General features: G+C 52.1%; 1 protein-coding gene across 5 annotated transcripts in view; it reads left to right on the top strand.

Moving 5' to 3' along the window:
- Window positions 1-22377, top strand: part of PTPRU (protein tyrosine phosphatase receptor type U) — an 81460-nt gene that overhangs the window by 49624 nt on the left and 9459 nt on the right. For 2 of the 5 annotated variants that reach the window (XM_042996063.1, XM_042996065.1), the window contains 8 exons: window positions 1624-1781; window positions 10463-10653; window positions 11369-11444; window positions 11923-11999; window positions 18184-18220; window positions 18872-18969; window positions 19053-19169; window positions 20970-21124. In XM_042996063.1, coding sequence (XP_042851997.1) covers window positions 1624-1781; window positions 10463-10653; window positions 11369-11444; window positions 11923-11999; window positions 18184-18220; window positions 18872-18969; window positions 19053-19169; window positions 20970-21124 — 909 coding nt within the window. Of the gene's footprint in view, window positions 1-1623; window positions 1782-10462; window positions 10654-11368; window positions 11445-11922; window positions 12000-18183; window positions 18221-18871; window positions 18970-19052; window positions 19170-20969; window positions 21125-21981; window positions 22247-22377 lie in introns of those variants that run through there. The other 3 variants (XM_042996064.1, XM_042996066.1, XM_042996067.1) reach the window with 2 other exon arrangements.

The raw sequence follows: 22377 nt of genomic DNA on the forward strand, positions 1-22377 counted from the left end.
CCTGAGTTCAGCTGGAGGCCGGCAGTGTCCCGTGTCCCTCCGGCTTCTGTCCTCTGTGGATCTGCTCGGTTGGTGGCTGTAGTTCTTCCCAGTGAACCAAGAGGCCTGGGCGGGGGACAGAGCCGTGTGGTACACCACAGAGACTGCCTTCTAGCGTGACCGGCTGTCCTCTGGCCATGGCCCTCTGTCTGCCCTCCCTGTGGTTTGCTGGCGTCTGCCTGTCCCTCCCTCTCTCTGTCCCCTTCTCCATCTCTCTCCTTGTCATTGTCCCTTTACCCTCTCTGCTCTTCCCTCTTTTCCTTCTCATTCCCTTGCCCACTCCCCCCCCCCCCCCCGCTCCCCCTCCTTTTTCAACTTCTCTTTTATGCCAGCAATCAAGGTCACAGTCCCAGAGGCTTTTCATCTGTCCACAGAGGGGTCCTTGGCTGTGCTCTGGGCCAAAGTGAGGGTGATGCCCAGAGCTTTGTGGTTGGGGCATCCAGGAATCACCCTGTCTTCCCTGCCCCAGACAGCTCTTGAGCTAGGACAAACTGATCAGAATTTGCCTGTTTGGGAAGATCCCTTTATTGGCCTCTTCATCTCCGCTGATGGTCCTGAGCCCTCTTAACCTGGAAGTCCTTCCTTAGGTCTATCCCACATCCTGCATGCTGCAGGTCCCTGCAGTATAAATGGCTCTCTTGTCTTTAGCCCTTCCTGTGATTGGGCCCCTGACTCTTCTAGTCTCAAAACCGGTCCCAAGTCATTTCCTCTTTCCCTTTTGCTCAGCCCCTCGGTCATGGGTCTGTGGCCCCTGTTCTTCTTCCCACTTTCCTCCAAGTCCTCTAGAGTCACAGACTGCCATCCTCATCTGTAAGGCTGGGCTAGAGGCCTGGGCAGGTCCTTTGTCTAGGGCCCTCTTCACAAGGCCTCTCGGGGGGGACTGGGGCCTCTTGCCTTCTCCCTCTGCTGCTTCCGGTGGCTGGATGGACTGCTTGCCAGTGACAGGAATCTCTTTACAGCCTAATGTCTTTACAAGTCTAATGTGGCCCACGGTGGGGCCACTCAGGGGTTGGTAGGGGATAGGAAGAAGCCAGTTGGAGTTCATCCCATGCCCAGAGGAAGACTCCTGAGCATTGGCTGAGCAGTGGCCAGACTCTGCCGTGAAGGAGGAGCACCATCCCCTTCGTAGGCAAAAAAGTTCTTAGGGCGCATGTTTGGTGAGGATGGGGAGACGAGGGTGGCTCTGGGGCATGCTGGGGTTGGAGCTGGGGAAGCCATCTTCCTAGCTTGGATGGCGTGACAGCTGTGACACGAGAATAGTCCCAGGGTGACTATTCTTCCCATTTCCTGAGCCCTTGAGGCCAGTGACAGGAGCCAGGTCCCAGCCCGAGGCCACTGCTGCTTCATTCCTTGTCCTCAGCAGTGGTCCCCAAGACGAGGACTCTGCTCGGTCCCTTTTTTTGGAGGTAGCAGCTCTCTGGGTATGGTGAGCAAAGGATAGAGACGGAGCCCTCTCAGTATTCAGAGATGCTTCTAGAATGACTCCTGGCCTCAAGGCCCCCTGACTGTCGGGCCTCCCCATCCATCTCTGGTGTCGTTCTGCCCAGCTCAGCACCCCTGTCTCTTGTCAACCCCTCTCTGCAGAAAGCCCGTGAACATGACCAAAGCCACCGTCAATTACCGCCAGGAGAAGACCCACATGATGAGTGCCGTGGACCGGAGCTTCACAGACCAGAGCACCTTGCAGGAGGATGAGCGACTGGGCCTCTCCTTCATGGACGCCCACGGCTACAGCCCCCGGGGTGAGTGCCTGGCCCTCCCGCCCCTTCCTCGTGGCTCTGGGCTCCACACTTGAACTAGTAGGACTGGGCCCCTCTGATGAGTTCTGTAACGCCTTGAACCCAAACTGAAGCATCTCTTGTTCTCCTGTGGGGTACCGGTGCAGGTGCTGGCAAAGCAGAGAAGGCACAGGTGTTGCTTTTGCCCCGGGAGAGCTTTAGGAAGATGGAGGACTTAGACACAGGTTCATCTGGAAGGAATGCGAGGTCACATGTTGATTGGGGGAAGTTCTCTGGGGGCTCAGTGTGATCAGAGGGGACCAGAGCAGTCTCACGGCCATTGAGCACCTGCTGTGTGACAGACAGGGGACCAGTGGCTAAGAAGGATTGCTCTGGAGTCCGACAGACCTGCATTTGCATCTCACATCCCCTAGCTGGGTGATCCGGGGAAAGTCATTTAATCTCTCTGGATGTCTGCTTCCTCATGTACAGAGTGGAGTTAAAGATCATCTCTGCCGGTAGTTCTGCTGGAAGACTAAGTTAGCTATTATGTGTACATCATTTAGTGCCGTGCCTGGCTTGCAGGAAGGATAGGGTGAATTAGCCACACGTGCTAGGAGCTTGTCCTAAATCATCTCCTCACATGTCTGTTTCTTCTAGTTAGTGTTGATTTGTACCAGTGAAAATACGTCATGTTTGTGAAAGTCATGCAGTGATATATACCACAAACACTGGTGAACCACACTGGTGTATTAGAACATCATCTGGGGGGCGCCCGGGGGGCTCTGTCTGTGAAGCATCCGACTTCGGCTCCGGTCATAATCTCACGGTTCGTGGGTTCGAGCCCTGCATCGGGCTCTGGGCTGCCAGCTCAGAGCCTGGAGCCTGCTTCAGATTCCATGTCTCCCTCTCCCTCTGCCCCTCCCTGGCTTGCACTCTGTCTCTCTTGCAAAAATAAGTAAACGTTAAAGCAAATAATAATAATAAAAAAAGAACATCGTCTGGGTGTCCCTCCCTGAGTATATGCCCTACATCCCTCTTAGACATAAACATCCCCCTGAAATTTGTGTTTATAATTTCCTTACCTTTTGGGGAGCAGTTTTTCCACGTGGACACGCATCCCCAAAACAGTGCATTGTGTAACTTTGCTTGTTTCTGAGCTTTATAAAAAATGCAATCACACTGTATTTCGACTCAACATTGTGTTTCTAATGTCTACCCAGGTGGATATTTCGCTGTCATTTCTTTTATTTTCTCTGATGTATAGTTTTCCATTGTACGAGCGTATCGCAATTCATTTCTCCATTCTGCCATGCAGCCACATCTGATTTGCTTCCCGTTTTCTTGTTATTACAAACGAGGCTGCTCTGAATGTGCTTAAATGGGTCTCCAGATGCACCTGCGCAGGAGATTCGAGAAGCGGAGCAGCCGGCTCACAGAGCGTGTGCTTTGCTGCTCTTTAGAAGGCACTGCCGCCTTGTGTCCCGGAGTGGCTTTGCCCGTGCTCACGCCCGGCAGCAGCGAGTGAGAAATTCTGCTGCTCTCCGGCAAGCTCAGAGCTTGCCAGGCTTCTTCACTTTTGCCAAACTGGTTTGTATAAAACGGGAATTCTCTATAGTCTCAATTTGCATTTCTCTGATTACTAATGAGGTTGAGCATATTTTCAAATCATTACTGGCCATTCAGCTTTCTTCTTCTATGAAATGCCTGTTCATGCCTTTTACCTAATTTTCTATTAGGTTTTCTGTTGCTTTCTTAGTGGTTTTTAGGAGTTCTTTACATATTTAGGATGATAATCACTTTTCCCTTATGAATTGCAAATACCTTCTCCCAATTTGCGGCTCATCTTCTCAGGTTATTTATAGTGTCTGTGGAGGAACAAGTTTTTATTTTAACTTAGTCAAGTTCATCAATCTTTCCCTTTCTGATTTCGACTTTTTGTGTTTTCTTCAAGAGTTCCTCCCTCGCAGGGTCATAAAATATTTTTTTCTAAGCCCCTTTTTGTATTTTGTGCTGAACATTTAAATCTTTACCCCTCTGTGATTAATTTTTGTGTGTGATATGAATTAAGGATTTTCTTTTTTTTTTTTTTTAAGGGCTACATTTTATTTATTTAGTTTTAGGTGTGTTTTTTTTTTTTTTTTTGAGAGAGTGCAAGCCAGGGAGGGCCAGAGATATGGGGGGACAGAGGATCTGCAGTGGGCTCCTCACCGACAACAGCAAGCCCGATGTCGGGGTCAAACTCAGGAGCCACGAGATCATGACCTGAGCCGAGGTTGGACGCTCGGCCGACTGAGCCACCCAGGCACCCCTGATCCCTTATATTTTTGATTTCCATTGCAAATGGTGCATTGTGTGGGTGTGTGTGGCAAAATCCACATAACATAGAATTTGCCACCTTGACCATTCTCCAGTGTGCAGTTTGGTGATATTAAATACATTCATAATGTTGGGAACCATCACGATCACCCAACACTACAGCTCTGTTCGTCTCATAAAACTGAAACTCTGTTCCCATGAAGCATTAACTCCCCATTCCTGCCTCTTCCCAGTCCCTGGCAACCCCCATTCTATTTGGTGTTTCTGTGAATTTGCTCTAATTATCTCATAGATGTGGAGTCACACGGCATCTGTCTTTTTATGCCCGGTCCGTGTCACTTAGCTTGTTTTTCAAGCTTCTTTCATCTTCTAGCATCTTTCAGAATTTCCCCCTTTTTAGGGTTGAGTAATATTCCACGGCATCCGTAGTGTACAAGGGCTCCAGTTTCTCCACATCCTTGTAACACTTGTTATTTTCTGTGTTTTTCTTGCCAGCAGCCATTCTAGTGGGTGTGAGGTCTTATGTCATTGTAGTTCTGATCTGCAGTTGCCTAATGACGCACCGTGTCATGTTGAGCATGTGCCATTTGTGTATCTTCTTTGGAGAAATATCTATTCAGGCAACTTTGCCCATTTTTGAATTGGGTTGTTTGGTTTTTTTTGTCCTAGAGTTTTAGGAGTTCTCTCTGTATGTTAGATTTTAAGCCCTTATCAGATATATGGTTTGCAAATATTTTCTCCTATCCTGTGGGTTACCTTTTTACTCTGTGGATTGTGTCTTTGAAGGCACAAATTTTTAAAAGTTTTCATGAGGTCCAATTTGCCTATTTTTTGTTTCTTGTTGCCTGTGCTTTTGGTGTCATAGCCAAGAAATTATTGCCAAATCCAGTGTTATGAAGCTTTTGCCCGTACTTTCTTCTTTATTTAAAAATTTTTTAAAAAATATTTTTGTTTATTTTTGAGACAGAAAGCACAAGCTGGGGAGGGGCAGCGAGAGAGGGAGACAGGAACCTCAGCGGGCTCCATGCTGACAGCAGAGAGCCTGATTCAGGGCTTGAACTCATGAGTCATGAGATCATGACCTGAGCTGAAGTCAGATGCTTAGCTGACTGAGCCACCCAGGTACCCCAACCCTGTGTTTTCTTCTAAGAGTTTTATAGTTTTACCTCTTACATTGAGGTCTTTGATTCATTTTGAGTTGATTTTTGTATCTGGTGTGAGGTAGGGATCCAACTTCATTCTTTTGCATGTGGATGTCCAGTCTTCCTCAGCACAAATGGTACACTTTTAAAATATCACATTTCTAATAGTTGCTCCTATAGAGAAATAGAGTTGATTTTGTATGTGTATATATTGATCTTATATCCATACTCCCTGATAACCTTATTTATTAATTCTCATTTGTCTATAGAATCTTTCAGGTTTTCTGAGTATGTTCAAAGGATCTGTAAATACTGCCAGTTCTGTTCCTTGTTTCATTTCTCCTTTTTTTTTCCCCTTGTCTTTCTGTGTGGCACTGGCTGGGGCCTCCAGCACTGTGTCGAATGGAAGTGGTTATAGCACGAATCCTTGCCTTGTTTTCCTGATTTCAAAAGGAATGCTTCTAACACGAAACACTGAGAATGAAGTTTGCTACAGTTTTTGGTAGAAATGTTTTGTCAGATTAACAAAATGCTCTTCAGTTTCTGGTTTGCTAGCAGCTTTTATTTAAATGGGCATTAAACTTACCAAATACTTTTTCTGCACTTACTGTCCTATGTATATTTTTTTATTTTGTTAATGAGGTGTGTGGTATTTTTCGATTTTATAAAATTAAAATAACTTTCCATGCCTGGGATAAATTCAGCTTGGTCATGATGCATTGCATTTTTTACACCTTGTTGGATTCAGTATAGTTATAATATTGTTCAAGATTTCAAAGCTGTATTCCAGAGTGGGATTGGCCCATGATTTTTATTTTTTGTGCTATCCTTGTCTGGTTTTTGGTATCGAGATTCTTTTGTCTTGTAAAATGCACTGAGGTCTCTTCTCTTTTTTCCTTGTTATGAAAGACTGGAATAATTGACACCTCGAAAGCTTGGTGGAATTCATCTATAACACAATCCTTTTCTGTTGTTTTCTTTACAGAAATATTTAGTTAATTTATTTATTGAGAGACCGTGCATGTGTGCAAGAGGGACGGGGAGAGGGGGAGAGAATCCCAAGCAGGTTCCATACCAAGTGCAGAGCCTGATGTGAGGCTTGATCTCATGAATTGTGAGATCATGACCTGAGCCCAAATCAAGAGTTGGACACTTAACTGACTGAGCCACCCAGGTGCCCCCTTTATGGAAAAATTTTAAACTTTTAATTCTGTTTAAAGGAGCAAAGGACTGTTGAAACTTTCTATTTTTTTTCCAAGCCACTTGTAGTAAGTCTTATTTGTCCAGGAATTTGTCCATTTCATTTAAGTCTTCAAATTCACTGACATGCACTTATTTTTCAAGTTCTCTTTGTGATCTCCCTCATTAAATTTTCACCCCAGCCCTGCACGGTAGCTATTATGACTCATCTTACAAATGAGGAAACAGAGACGCTCAGACAGGGGACTTCACTTGTCAAACAGCCAGAAAGTGGCAGAGCCAGGATTTATTTATTATTATTATTTTTAAAATTTATTTATTTTTTAATGTTTATTCATTTTTGAGACAGAGAGAGCACGTGCTGGGGAGGGGCAAAGAGAGAGTGAGCAGGCTTCACGCTGTCAGGGCAGAGTCTGATGCGGGGCTCAAACCCATGAACCACGAGATCCTGACCTGAGCCGAAACCAAGAGTCAAATGCTCAACCGACCTAGCCACCCAGGCGCCTCCAGAGCCAAGATTTAAATGCAGGTCTTTCTGAGTTGCAAAGAGCTGTTTCTACTATCTCGTGCTAGGCCCCGAGGCACAGGCAGGATTTGGACAGCAGAGATAGGAAAGGAAGGGCATAGGGTGAGGGAACAGCATGTGCAGATGCGTGGAGGTGAGCATGTGAGGAAACCATGGAGAGGTGTGAATGGGTGGGGAAACTCAAGTGGGCAGCGTGGAGAGTGGGAGGTGGGGGTGGTGTGGGCACATGCCTTGCTGCTGAATCTTGTTGAGAGATCCAGAGAGGCAAGGTGCGTGGGCTCTGCCCTCCCACCAGCTCGCTGACAGCTGGGGAGACGTGGCCTAGGGAAGTCGGGCCCAGGCTCATTGCCATGTGGACACAGTGGGAACGATTAGTGCCGCCAGAGTTTTGAAAAGATGTACCTTCGGGCAGCGGTGGTCAGAGTTTGGGCTGGGGCTGGATGAGACGTGGCTGATGGTGAGAGGGGGAGTGGGCCCCGGGGCACAGCGTAGGGCAGGGAGAAGGCGTGACGGCCAGGTGTCTTCGGGAGGCGGGGGCCATGTGTCAACTCCTTTTGTCTCTCTCCATGCCCCGCCCTGGTCCAGCCTCCACCTCCTTCTTGGCTTTCCAAACAGAGAAGGCCAGAGTTTTGTGGTGTGGAACAGAAAGCTGCGATGATTTTGATGCCTGCTTAGTCTGCGAACTTTACCATGGGGACCTCTCATGCTGAGTCAGTGGTGGCAGGCTGGCCGTGAAGCAGCCGGCTGGGGTCCTACAGTGGAAAAGGACCAAGGAAGGAAGGTCCCCGCTTGGCCAGCCAGCTGCCCTGGCTTTCTGGGACTAATTATGTCAACAGCCCCAACTACAGGTGCTCACTCTGTGCCAGGCACCAGACTGGATGCTTTATATGCATTATCTTGCTTAATATTTATCTAATCGTTTTGGAGAGTAACGGTTTTTGTCTTCATTTGACATGTGACGAGGGAAGTTGAGGGAGAGGAAGTACCATCACCAAGGTGACGTGTGGAGATAGGATTTGATCTCAGGCCTATTTGGCTCCAGAGCCTGTCTCTTAATCACCACGTTACACTGTATCCCCTGAGGATGTTTCATGAAACAAACAAACAAAAAGCTCTCTGTGGTGAAACATTGCTATTTCTACTCATCTCTTGGAGATTTTTTTTTTTTAACATTTATGTATTTTTGACAGAGAGAGAGAGAGAGAGAGAGACAGAGCATGAGCGGGGGAGGGGCAGAGAGAGAGGGAGACACAGAATCAGAAGCAGGCTCCAGGCTCTGAGCTGTCAGCACAGAGCCCGATGAGGGGCTTGAACTCACGGTCCGCGAGATCATGACCTGAGCCAAAGTCGGACGCTCAACAGACTGAGCCACCCAGGCACCCCATCTCTTGGAGATTTAAAATGCACACTAATATGTAGAGGCCCTGAGAGGTCTTACAGAGAAAAAGACATATTTACTTTTGTTTCAACTGGAATTTCATAGATTCCTTTAATTTTTTTTTAATGTTCATTTATTTTTGAGAGAGAGAGACAGAGAGAGACAGAGCACAAGCAGAGGGAGGACAGATGGAGAGGGAGACACGGGATCCGAAGCAGGCTCCATGCTCTGAGCCATCAGCACAGAGCCCGACGTGGTGCTTGAACCCACGAGCTGCGAGATCATGACCTGAGCCAAAGTCAGAGGCTTAACCCACTGAGCCATCCAGGCACCCCTCATGGAGTCTTTTAAAACAGAGAACCCCTCGTCACCTTCCTTCTCTTCTTATTCTTCTTTTGAAATGTTTATTTATTTATTTTGAGAGAGAACGTGTGCACGTGTACATGTGAGTGGGGAGGAGAGAGAGAGGGAGAGAGAGAATCCCAAGCAGGCTCCACACTGTCAGCGCAGAGCCCAATGCGGGGCTGGGTCCCATGAACCCATGAGATTATGACCTGAGTTGAAATCAAGAGTTGGACCCTTTACCGACTGAGCCACCCAGGCAGCCCCACCCCCTTGTCTGCTTCTTTTTAATGGAGTAACACTTAGTCATCTACCATGGTCAGTATTTTCTGGAATGCACTTTAGCAAGCACTGTGTTAGGCAAGTCTCTCTTCTTTGGACCTCGGTTTCTCCATCTGAAGAATTAAGGGCTTGGGGTATCTGACCACAGTGGTGTCACTGGCACATGACTTGCCCTCCCGCTGTAAGTAACTAGAAAATCTGGATAAAATGTGAAGTGATTGTTTTTAGACATTGGGCGGCAGGCAGCTCAGGACTGATTCCTAAGAGAAGAGAAATAAATGAGGTGGGCCATGCCATCACATTGCCTGTCTGCCTGGAGGCAGTTTTCAAACGGAGGCACAGGACTGAGGGACCCAAGCAGGGCAGGGCAGGGCAGTCCCCCTGATTCGAAGAGAAGGGACTTGGCGTTTGGAGGAGGTGAGCAGCACAGGAGTCTGTCCTGGTGTCATGCCTTCGTTCTGTCAATCATGAGTAGGAAGCAGAGGCCCGGCACTGAAGGTTCCCTAGGAAGGCTCTTGTTGGCTAAGATCTGAAGGATGGATGTGAGTTCACCAGGCAGGAACAGGAGGGGAAGGGTGTTGGAGGTGGTGACAAGGGAGGGTGCTGGCATCTAGGCCCTCCTGGGAGTTCCTCACCTGCCCCGTCTAGCTCAGACCTGGGCAGAGAACAGCCATGAGCAACACGGAGGGCTGGCCTTGACTAAGCCCCTGCATGGTACCCAGGACAAGTGGAGGGAAATGAGTGGTGAGTGTGTGAGAGGGAGTGTCCAGAGTGGGGCACTTTTCTCAGTGCCACAACCTGATCTGGGGGACCATGGTGGGATGTCCTTGGGGAGGCTGACTGGGAGAGCAGGGAGTCGGTGGGCCTGGGGGGAGGGGATAGTTTTCCCTGGGTGTGTGTGTGTGTGTGTGTGTGTGTGTCACTGTGAACCCCTCGACCTGTTCCCGGATTGGCTGAGGCCGCTGCACAGGCTGACAATGGAAATGCTTGCACAGGAGAAATGCTTCTATTCAGGTGCCTCGCATTAATCTATGGAGGGGGTGGCAGCGGCAGCTAATTTGGGGATTTGCTTGTCTTTGAATGGGGGTAATTACTGGGAGTTGCCAATTGTTCCAGATTGTTCCCTGGAAGAAGGGGAGGGGGTTACTCCCCTGGGCTCTGCTGAGCGCTGCCCCCTGCAGGCAGTGTGGTGAGGTCACAGAGGGGTGGTCCGGGCTGGGGAGCCACAGGACAGAGTCAGGGGAGCCCAGGATCCCAGCAGGCGGGGCTGGGCCGATAGGGCCCTCCGAGGTCACGTGACCCAACCCGCTCATTTTACAGCCGGAAAAACCAAGGCAGGAGGGAAGGGACTTGCCCAGGGGTGCGCCGCGTGGGCCCAGCCAGGCTGCTCGCCCCAGGGAACAGCCTCCATGTTGGCCATGCTCCCCCGCCCCTCCCCCATCCCCGAGTCTGTCTGGAACTCCCCAGCCTGGAGGCTGTGCGCGTCAGGAACCCCCTGTCCTTTCTCTGACTGCAGGAGACCAGCGCAGTGGTGGGGTCACTGAGGCCAGCAGCCTCCTGGGGGGCTCACCGCGGCGTCCGTGTGGCCGGAAGGGCTCCCCATATCACACGGGGCAGCTGCACCCCGCAGTGCGCGTGGCCGACCTCCTGCAGCACATCAACCAGATGAAGACGGCCGAGGGCTATGGCTTCAAGCAGGAGTACGAGGTGCAGGGCCCCAGGCCAGCTGGGCCCCCTCGCCAGGGCCTCGCCTGGCTCCCCCTCACTGTGGACCCTGACCCTGGGCAACCCTCAGCCTAGCCTGGGATGGACCTTTGCTCTGACATCTGACAGTCCCTAACTCGACCTAATTTTTTTCTTTTTACCTTGATCCCAACCTCAGACTGACCTAGTTTCTCACACTCGTCCTAACCCTCGCTTGAAATCTGACCTTGAATCTTCTCGTAGTCTCCATCTGGACCCTGATCATGATCTCTATCCTCTCCCTGATATGACTCTGACCACCAATACCGACCCTGACCTCTAACCTAACACCCAGTCCGACTTTGACCCTGACTCATCCTAAGTTCCATTTGAACTCTAATTTGAAGCCTGTCCTCCCTCCATCTAGACTGTGACACCACCTTATTCTAATCTCAGTTTGACTTTCGCCTTTGTCTTCTTCCCAACTCAAACCTGGATTTACCCTAAACCTGACCCTCATTCTAACGTGTCTGTTAACTCTGACCCTTTCCTCCCCTTGCTTTTGCTCTTAGTCCTTTGCCGATAAAGGGATATACAGTGACTATCTCAGGCTCCAAGTTGAACCCTGCCTCTGGCCCTTATCTGTGGTCCCACCTGTATCCTGTTGAGGGGATGGGGTCTTACAAGGGAGGTGGGTTCTCTGCCCCATTGACAACCACTTTACTTTCCCTTCTGGCAGAGCTTCTTTGAAGGCTGGGATGCCACAAAGAAGAAAGACAAGGTCAAGGGCAGCCGGCCAGAGCCTGTGCCTGCCTGTGAGTCCTGGGGAAGGGCCTGGAACTGGGGCAGTGATGGGAGGGAGCAGGGAGGGCGAGAGCGGCCAGAGTGAACCGCTTATTGAGGGCCTCCTACATGCCAAGCCACGTGCTGATTATTACACGCATCATTTTACTTGTTCCCCTTAGTAACCCAGTGACATGGGACATATTATAACCCCCACTTTACAGATAAGGAAACTGAGGCTTGGGAGGGTAAGCCCCCTGCTCCAGGTCACACAGCTAATACTTGCTGAGTAGCACATGACCTTGGGCCTCCTTGGTACCACAGCCCAGATTCTAACCACTGGCCTGTCCTCCCTTCTCTGGTGCCGAGAGCCTCCTGGTCAGCCCCGAGCCTCTGGGTCCCCTGGCTGTCCTGCCTGTGCCACACCTCAGGCCTCCAGGAAGCCTTCCTTCGTTTCCCTAGCTCTGCACTCCCCAACCCACCCCATGGCCACCTGCTTTGTGTTTCCAGATGATCGGCACCGAGTGAAACTGCCCCCGATGCTGGGAGGCCCGGATGCCGACTACATTAACGCCAACTACATAGACGTGAGTGCCTCGCCGTCATCCCTGCTGGCCTGGCCCTGCCCACTCCAGGCGCACTGCCCAGGGCGGGGGGGGGGGGTGGGCAGAAACCTGGCAGGGAATACATGGGGGTTTGCCCCCACCTCCTGCAGTCAGCTCCAGGGAGCTCAGAGGAGGGGAGGGCAGAAGAAAGCCATCAGGAAAGCTTCCCCCAGGGCAGACAGATGGGGCGCTTGAGGGAAGCAGAATGAAGGCAGGTGGGCAGACAGCTAGGCCTGGAGTTGAGGAAGGAGCCCCTCTCAGTGAGGGGCCAAGTGGGGTTCGCATGGCACAGAGTAAGGCTGCAGGGAGGCAGGGGCTGGACTGTGCAGGCCTCAGATGGCAGGTTTAGGAGTCTGGCCTTTCGCCTGGGGTACCAGGGAGTTGCGAAAGGTGTTCTGTGATCAGAGTGGTACTTTAAGAATAACAACTCATGTTTATCCAGCATGTATTGTGTGCCAAGCACTGTGCTAAGCGCTTTATACGGAAGATGTCATTTTCTATCAACCCTACAATCATGCTACGCGGTAGTTAGCATGATGGCCTCACTTTACAGGTGAGGAGACAGGCTCAGAGAGGTGGAGCTGCTTGTCCAAGGTCGCATAGCGAGGGAGTGGGCAAATAGGGACTCACATCTCAGCCTGTGTCTCCAAAGCCTTTGCTGCTAACCATCAGGCTGTCCTAGCGTCCAGTGTAGCAGCTGGGTCTGGCTGGACCAGAGGAAGGGGCTAGGGACAGGGCAGGGAGCCAGGACGCCTGGGTTTGGGTGATGAATCTGCTCCCCAGGTGTAAATGAGGGTGAGGTGGGACAGGGCCCAGGGACCCTGGTCAGACTCCCCTGTCCTGACAGCAGGCCAAGTTTGGGAGAGAATCGTTTCTTCACTTATCGGATGTATTTTGAGCGGCCGCTATGTGCCAGGCCTTGTGCTGGGCACCAGAGATACAGCAGTGAACAAGATAGACAGCGTCCCTGCTCTCCTGGAATGTGTAGGTGCTAGTGAGGGAGACCTATAAACATACAGACAAGTGAAATAACCTCAGATTAGCTGGGAAAGCACAGGCCAGAAAAGAGGAATGACCAGTGTCACACAGCGAGTCAGTGGTAGGGCCAGAGTTAGCCACAGCAGGCTGCATGGAGGCGGGGGTTTGAACTGGCTTTGGGTGGCCAGAGAGGAAAGGGCGGGAATGGGGGGCAGCAGGAGCGAAGGAGGAGGAAGGTGTGCACGTGGGAGGCAGGACAGTCAGGGACTCTGGAGACCTCTCCCTCTTCTTCACCTCCTGGGGGCCAGAAAATATGCTGCCCCATGTTTTCCAGAATTCCTTGCCTTCTCCCCCACCTCCCATGCTCTCCCTTGACTGGGGTACGGGCCGGGCCGGGCCTGGCCTCTTAGACTTGGGCAACAGGAGCCTCTTCTGGGTCTTCTCAGTGTCCCAGGTGGCTTCCCTTGGGCCCCGGGAGGCTCAGGCCACTTCCTGCTCTCCGGCGCAGCCCGGCCCCCGCTCTCCAGCCCAGCCCGGCTCCCATCTCTGCTCTGCCTCCCCTGCTCACATCGCCCATCCTGGCCACTCCTGTGCTCCGTCCATCTCCATCTGCCTCTGGCCTAATATCTGTCTCTTTTGCTTTGTACTGTTCCCTCACTGGAATCATTAAGATTCGGATAAACCGTGAAGTAAGTATCTCTCTCCCCGTCTCCTCCTCCTCCTCCTCCTCCTCCTCCTCCTCCTCCTCCTCCTCTTCTTCGTGTCTGTCTGTCTCACCAGCTGTATCTCAGACTCTCTCACGGTCTCTAGCTGTCTCTCTTTCTCTCTGTCCCTGTCTCTATCCTCCTTCCCCTCCACTCGTGTGCCCAATGCCAACCGTCCGTTTCAGCAGCCTGGCCAGGGGCCACTCGGGGCTGCAGATTTGACTACCCCTGTTGTAAGCAATTCCTTCCCCTCCACCACTGCCCGGAGATGGGGCGTCAGGGTTGGGGTGCTTCCACAGGCCCCAGTCACCAGCCACCACCTTCTGTCACCTTCGTCCCCCAGATCCCCATGCCCGATGAGTCTCACTAGCTGTACCTTCTGCGGGGCCCTGGGAGAGGCGGGCGGGGGATGCTGCTCTGGGTGCCCCATTTCTGCTGCTTGGGGGGCAGGGTCTTCAAGGAAGTAAGAATGGTCCTGCTGGTCCCCTTAAAACTAGTTTCTCTGGGTGTTCAAATCCCTTTGTGGTCAGTTTGCTTGAAACTCAGACCTAACCACTTTGCTGCCAATTTATCCCTACTTGGAATGTTTTATTTTGGGGGTGCAGTTTGGGTATTCTGTTTTTAAAACTTAGGTCATCTCTGGACCTTCCAGGAATATTTTTTTAAAATCCTATTCGTCTAGTAATCCTTTAATTTGGCTTTTAATATACATTCAACCCTTGAGTAGCATAGGTTTGAACCGCGCTAGTCCACTTTTCTTACTTTTTTCTAAAAATAAATACAGTACAGTATTGCAAATGTATTTTCTCTGCCTTTTGATTTTCTTAATAATATTTTCTTTTTTGTAGTTTATTTAAGAATATAGTGTATAGTACCATATGTCATATGAAAATACGTGTTACTTGACTGTTTATATTATCAGTAAGGCTTCCGGTCAACTAGGCTATTAGTAAAGCTTTTGAGGGGTCAAAAGTTATGTGTGGATTTTCAACTGCCCCAGGGGGTCAGCACCCCTAACCCCTATACGGGTTCAAGGGTCAACTGTATATTATTTTTTTTAAATAATATTTGATAACCTGATGGGATTGTTTGCTATTTCGTGGGTACCTTTCTATTTTACCTCCTTTTTTTCTTTTAAAAAACGTAGTTCTTATGTTTTTTAAGATTGTAAAAATATAGTTCATTATCATATTTCAGACAGTACAGAAATATACACATCTCTGTATATATGAAGTGAAAGGTCCATGTGGTGACAGCTGCTGGAGGGCGAGCAGCTGGTCCCAGACATGCCCCGCCCCCCATTTTGAGTGTGCTTAAACAGTTTGTAAAGATCCCAAGTTTAAATGGAATATTAGGCCCATGAAATGCAGTGGATATACTCAGCCCTAGCGCCCCCTTTAGGAGGTGGTGAATATAGGTACAGTTGGTACAGTTCTTTTTTTTTTTTTAATGATTTTATTTATTTTTGGGAGAGAGAGACAGACAGAGTACAAGTTGGGGAAGGGCAGAGAGAGCGGGAGACACAGAATCCGAAGCAGGCTCCAGGCTCTGAGCTGTTGGCACAGAGCCCGACACGGGGGGGGGGGGGGCTCGAACTCCTGAGCCATGAGATCATGACCTGAGCTGAAGTTTGAGGCTAAACCAACTGAGCCACCCAGAGCCCCTAGGTACATTTCTTTATATCTGAATCTCCATACAACACATAGTCCCACCCTTTTGGTTCCTTGTTGTCGCCCTTCGGTGCCCTGAGGAGACTTGGTTTAATACACCTTCACATGCTAGTCAACAAGAGTGTCATCGGCTGGGCACCTGGCTCTGTGCCAGCACCCTCAGGCCCATCATTTCCTCTTTACCGTACTCTGAGAGGGAGGGACTAGCAGTTGGTGGATGAGAAAATGGAGCCTTAGAAAAGTTCAGTGACTTGTTCATGGCCGCACGGAGATGGGCCTCAAGCCCAGTAGGAGCCCTCCACCCTCATACTAGACTGTGGTTCGCTCCCGGTGAGGAGCGTCCAGATGCCCTGGGGTTCTTGTCCGTGATGCAAGTGGTCAGTCCCCCGGAACCACCCAGCGAGAGGCTCCAGGCAGCCAGGGGTGTGTTCCCCAGGAGTCGGCGCCCAGGTCACGCTGATGCTCAGGGCGTGAGGACCAGTGTGCTCTCAGATATTGGTTTCTCAAGTGGGTGTGCTCCAAGTGATCTGTTTAACACCTGATCGTCTTACACTTCCCACTGTAGCGTTCTCTGTGTAATAGAATTGTGCAGGAACGCACATGTGCAATGGAAAAGTTAATGTGCAGATACTGAGAATTATCTGTTTAAAACTTGTTCAGCTATGTACTGTATCGGCTGACTAGCTTGGGTGCTGGCACTGTGCCGGGCACCGGAGGGAGGGACAGAGATGGGTGAATCAGAAGGGATGCTTGCTGTCATGTGGGAGTCTCAGGTACACGGCTTTTAGGGGGAGTGGCTTCTTCCCAGCTTGACCGGTGCTGGAGGTGGGAGGGCAGCCCTGGGAGCACCTTTGCTGGGCCTTCCCCTGGGACCCCGGTTGCCCAGCAGCTCAGCCGAGGACTTGAGGCAGAGGCGGTGGCTGGGGAATTAGTGTATATCCAGAGCGGTTCCGCTAGTGAGGGCGGAGTGGCTCTGGGGCGCTCTTCACTATGGGTAAGTTTGACTGTGTTTTGGGCATGCTGTGTAGCTATAGAGCAGCATCTCTGGGGTCGGTGTCTCACTGTTATCCCCATGCTGCAGAAGGGACCAGAGGCTCCGAGAGGCTGAGGGGCCGGCTACTCCAGTGTGTCTTGAGATCCGGCACTGGTACCACCTGGGAGCTGGTTGGGATTGCACAATCCTGGGCCCCACCCCAGACCTTCCGACTCTGAATCTCCCTTTCAACAAGATCCGCAGGAGATTCCTGTCCACGTTAAAGGCTGAGAAGTGCCTTTTTAGTGCCCAGAGCCACATGGCTGTTCTGTAGAGCCGAGCTAGGAACCCAGGTCAACTTGACTCTCCACACTCAGATTCTTTTTTTTTTTTTTTTAAACTTTGTTTATTTTAAGAGAGAGAGAGAACAAGTCGGGAGGGGGGAGAGAGAGAATCCCAAGCAGGCTCCAAACTGCCAGTGCGGAGTCTGATGCAGGGCTCGAACTCACGAACCGCAAGATCGTGACCTGAGCCGAAGTCAAGAGTCAGGCGCTTAACGCACTGAGCCACCCAGGCGCCGCTGAACTCGGATTCTTAACCCCTGCAGTAAGCCGTCTGCCCTAGGAATTCTTGACATCCATACTATTTGAATCTTCAGGGATACGCTTTTTGAACTTTCAAGTAGTAGCAGGTGCTAATAGTTGTTATTGATTAAGTACTGACCTTGACCTACGTTCCTTTGTTTACTCCTCGCAACAGCCCTAGGAGGGAAATACTGTAATTCCCATTTTGTAGATGTGAAGATCGAGGCATAGTGAAATGATAGGATTTGCCTGAGGGCACACGGCTAGCAAGAGTTAGAGCTGGGATTTGAACTCTGGCAGCCTGACTCCAGGGTTCCCTGTGCGCCAGAGTAAGGGGGAGGGGAGCTGGGTTGTGGCCGTGAACTTGAGGTGAGCAGCCGAGCTTGATTGTTCTCTGTTGCATCAGTGCTGCAGTACTTTTTCCCTTCCCATGTTGTCTGCATTGATGCCCTGGGTGTCACGTGAGGGCAGGACCTCGGGGTTTGGCTGTGGCTTCGGGGTGGGAGTTGGGGCTGGCTCCCCTTTGCAGCCTGAGGGCTCCGGGATGGAGGATACAGTAGCTCTTGCCCTCTCTTTTGTGGGAGATAGTGTAGGTAAAGTGCTTAGCACAGTATGTGATCATAATAGGGTCTCAAAAAATTATTATTATTATTCATTTTAAAGATTCAAGAAATATTTTATCTGAGGGCCATGAGTAACCCATGTGCCCATCTGCTTCCAGCCTGAAGTCTTCATCTGAGTCCCTGGGTTCCCCAAACTCTGGATGACATGTCACGGGGAGGGGGCACTGCCTATCTGGTTGCCACGAGGGGACTGGGGTGACTGATAAGACCCAGCCTGGGGTCTGGGGTTGATTAGGCCTCTGGGGCTTTGGGGACACCCTGGTAACTTGGGCAGGGTCACCGTGGTCTTTATTTGTATCCAAATAGCTGGGCTGTAAGCTGATTATGGGTAATTCCCCCCAGTTTGTGGGTGGAGAGACCTTTTAGGCCCATAAAGGAGTCGTGTCCTCTGTGGTGTCACTGCAGAGAGGCAGAGATGGGTTTGGACCCAAGACACTGGTGTCCCAGCTGCTCTTCCCTCACTGGAGGGCTGGGAGGGCAGGGCCACCCCGGTTTGGAGGGCCTAGGGAAGAGGGTGGACCGTTGCCTATGGGTGTGTGTGCTGCTTCTGGGACAGGAGGGCAGAGGGGGTGAGATCTGAAGGAGTGCGGGGCTGCTCCCTGGGGTCTCACCGCACCCTCTTCTCCCGTTCCAGGGTTACCACAGGTCAAACCACTTCATAGCCACTCAAGGTACCTGCACCTCTGCCCGTGTGCCCCCGTGTGCTGAATGCCCTCTGCCGCCTTTCTGCCTTCGCTCTGATCTGCTTGACTCCCCGTCTGCTCCCTGCTGTCTCTCTACTGTCTGAGCCCCACTGTCTGGTTGGGTCTTCTGGAATCCGGCCATCAGTCTCTGCCCCTCTTTGTGTTTGTGTCTCCCCTACATGCTCAGCGCATGTCTGCCCATCTGTCTGTCTTTGAGGTGGTGCATGCAGAAGAGGGGAGCCAGGCTCAGTCCTGACGAGTGTGGATTGTGCCTTTCGGGGGGGGGGTGGGGTGGGGTGGGTGGTTCCTGGGACCCGCTGGCTGTCTTCCCCCTGCCCCCGCCAACCATTTACTTGTCCATCCCTCCGGGAGACTTGCACTATAGACCAAGGATCTAGCCCTCCAGCTCTGCCCCGCTGGGTTTCACTCAGGATGATTGGGGTCTCCAGCCAGGCCCTCTCTGATGCTCTCAGGGCCCTCCAGGCACAAATTGGCATTGGGTGGGGTGGGCGTGGAATGAGCACGAAGCCCTCCATGGGGCTCGGGAGACTCCTGGCCTGGGGTGGTGGTGCCGGGCAGCAGGTGTGCTGGCCCTGGGTGGAGACCTTGCCTCAGGGACTAGCACCCTCTGCGCCCCAGGGCCGAAGCCCGAGATGGTCTACGACTTCTGGCGCATGGTGTGGCAGGAGCACTGTTCCAGCATTGTCATGATCACCAAGCTGGTGGAGGTGGGCAGGGTAAGCAGGGCCTTGGGGTGAGGGGGTAAGGCGGGCCAAGGGGGGCAGCGAAGAGCCTACTGAGCCTTCCCGTGGGACTCCAGGTGAAGTGCTCACGGTACTGGCCGGAGGACTCGGACATGTACGGGGACATCAAGATCACGCTGGTGAAGACGGAGACTCTGGCCGAGTATGTCGTGCGCACCTTTGCCCTGGAGCGGGTGAGTCTCCTGTCACGTGGTCCCTCCAGGGGTGCCTGCAGAGGTGGGGCAGAGTCCACCTCCCGCCTGCCAGCGCAGAAGCAGGAGAGGTGAGGAGGGCTCCGCTGTCTTCCTTGGCAAGGCAGTCGCTCTGTGACTGGGGAGCACTGCTGGAGGACAGGAAGGGGAGCATTGCAGGGAGCAGTGCGGGAGGACAGGAAGGGGAGGACTGCAGGGAACACTCATAGAGGACAGGAAAGGGAGTACTGCAGGGAGTATTGATGGAGGACAGGAAGGGGAGCACGGCAGGGAGCAGTGTTGGAGGAGAAGAAGGGGAGCACTCCAGGGAGCAGTGCTGAGGACAGGAAGGGGAGCACTGCAGGGAGCAGTGCTGGAGGAGAGAAAGGGGAGCACTCCAGGGAGCAGTGCTGAGGACAGGAAGGGGAGCACTGCAGGGAGCAGTGCTGGAGGACAGAACGGGGAGCACTGCAGGGAGCAGTGCTGAGGACAGGAAGGGGAGGACTGCAGGGAGCAGTGCTGGAGGACAGGAAGGGGAGGACTGCAGGGAGCACTCATAGAGGACAGGAAAGGGAGCACTGCAGGGAGTATTGATGGAGGACAGGAAGGGGAGGACTGCAGGGAGCAGTGCTGAGGACAGGAAGGGGAGGACTACAGGGAGCAGTGCTGGAGGACAGGAAGGGGAGCACTGCAGGGAGCACTCATAGAGGACAGGAAAGGGAGCACTGCAGGGAGCAGTGCTGGAGGACAGGAAGGGGAGCACTGCAGGTGCAGGGAGCATTGATGGAGCACAGGAAGGGGAGCACTGCAGGGAGCACTCATAGAGGACAGGAAAGGGAGCACTGCAGGGAGCAGTGCTGGAGGACAGGAAGGGGAGCACTGCAGGTGCAGGGAGCATTGATGGAGCACAGGAAGGGGAGCACTGCAGGGAGCACTCATAGAGGACAGGAAAGGGAGCACTGCAGGGAGCAGTGCTGGAGGACAGGAAGGGGAGCACTGCAGGTGCAGGGAGCATTGATGGAGCACAGGAAGGGGAGCACTGCAGGGAGCACTCATAGAGGACAGGAAAGGGAGCACTGCAGGGAGCAGTGCTGGAGGACAGGAAGGGGAGCACTGCAGGTGCAGGGAGCATTGATGGAGCACAGGAAGGGGAGCACTGCAGGAGGACAGGAAGAGGAGCATTACTGGGAGCATTGTGGGAGAACAGGAAGGGGACTGCCCTTTACTGATGACTCCAAGAGGAATTGGAGATGATGACAGCTGCCAGGTGTTTGTCCTTTTCTGCACTGAGCATCGTGCTGAGCTGTGACATGTGTTGGTTCCACTCTGAAAACTCTGGAATGAGGTGTTTCCATTAGTCCCATTGTACAAATAAAGACAATGAGGTGGAGTCATTGCGTCACTCAGGAGGCCACATGGCCAGTGACTGGCCGAGTCCTCCCGTCTGTGATCCCATTTGATCCTCTGTAAATCCTCAAAGGAGACACTTTCCCCCTTCAGACTAAGACCAGAGAGTCAAAGTGACCTCTTGGGGGTTGCACGGCAACGCGGTGGCAGAGGTGGGTGATTGGCAGACAGGTTTAGGCGTCAGGCAGGCCCTGGCCCCTTTCCTGTGTCGTGCTCGTCTTGTCTAACCTCGAGCAAACAGTTTCTTCTCTCTGGGCCCTGGTTTTCTCGCTGGTACGATGAGCCATCAATACCCATTCGTAAGTTTATCACTGGGATTAATTGGGATCCTGGGGTGAGATGCTTACCCGGCAGGTGTCTAACGGATGCCAGCAGTGACTCTGCCTGTCTCCCCAGAGAGGCTACTCTGCCCGGCACGAGGTCCGACAGTTCCACTTCACGGCATGGCCGGAGCACGGCGTCCCCTACCACGCCACAGGGCTGCTAGCCTTCATCCGGCGCGTGAAGGCCTCTACCCCACCTGACGCCGGGCCCGTCGTCATCCACTGCAGGTGAGGCACCGGGATCCCCAGAAGAGGACTGGGCATGGTGGTGTTCAAGGTCCCAGAGGGAGACTAGGCTTAGGTTCATCCTGCTTAGAGACGGAGGAGAGACTGACCCCCAAGGGCCCCTTGAGCTTTGGCTCTGAGGTCGGCACCCTCATATGCTTCCCAGGACCTGCAGAGGCCCTGGGCCTAGAGGCTAAGGAGGCGCTGGAGACAGAGGGGGCTGGGGCTTGGTGAGGCACCAGGCAGGCTGAGTTCTATCTGCTTCCGTTCAGCAAGTATGCATTGCACACTAGTTTTGGCCCAGGTGTTTGGGGGGGGGGGCGGGGCTTTGCTTTCTCTTCTCCAAGTCCCATGGGCTCTTCTCACTGCTTGGCTTTCACACCCTGTGCAACTTCTGGCCCTCACTCCTATCTGTCCCCGGTCCTGCCTTGCTTGGCTCCTGTGACCCCAGCGGCCCTTCCTCTGCTCTGCTTCCTCTCTGGCTCCACATCTTTCTCTTGCCTCTTCAGTGTCCTGTCTGGTTCCTGCCCCCACTCCCCTCCTGGGGAGCTTAGCCTCTAACCCTGTGGTTTTACCGATTCCCCGACCCAAAGGTCCTTGGCCTCTGTATCTGTCCTGGCTCCTCTGCTTGGATTCCACTCAGCTTCCCAAATACCACGTGGCAGACTCAGTCCTTCCCTGCCCTGCCACCCACAGACTATTTCCATTTGGTGTCTTTAGGCTTCTTTAAGATACCGTCTTTAAAATAAGACTTCACTGAGGTATAACATACTTAAAGCAAGGTGCACACGTAATAAGTGTATACCTTTATCAATTTTCCATAAATTGAACACACCTGTGAAATCACCAACACTGTTCAGATCAAGAACTAGAACGCTAACAGCATCCAGAAGCCCCCTTGAGCCGCCTTCCCGTCTGTACCCACCTGCTCACTCCTGGCGCAATCAGTATCCTGCCATCTCAAGCGTAAATTCATTTTGTGTTTTTGAATTTGCATAAATGGAATCCTACGGTGTGCACTCTTTGGTGTCTGAACCTTATGTACGTAAGATTCGTCCCTGTCGGATCACAGGCTACGGGGTGACTCACCCACGGTGTGTTTATCCATTCTGCTATTGATAGGAATTTGGGTGGTTTCCAGCTTTGAGCTATTATGAATAGAGCCACTAAGGACATTCTATTGCCTGTGTTTGGGCCGGCAGACGCGTGCATTTCTGGGGGGTACGTACGTGGGGTAGAATTGCTGCCATGTAAAC

Source organism: Panthera tigris, chromosome C1 (assembly GCF_018350195.1).
Source record: "Panthera tigris isolate Pti1 chromosome C1, P.tigris_Pti1_mat1.1, whole genome shotgun sequence".
Taxonomy (NCBI): domain Eukaryota; kingdom Metazoa; phylum Chordata; class Mammalia; order Carnivora; family Felidae; genus Panthera; species Panthera tigris.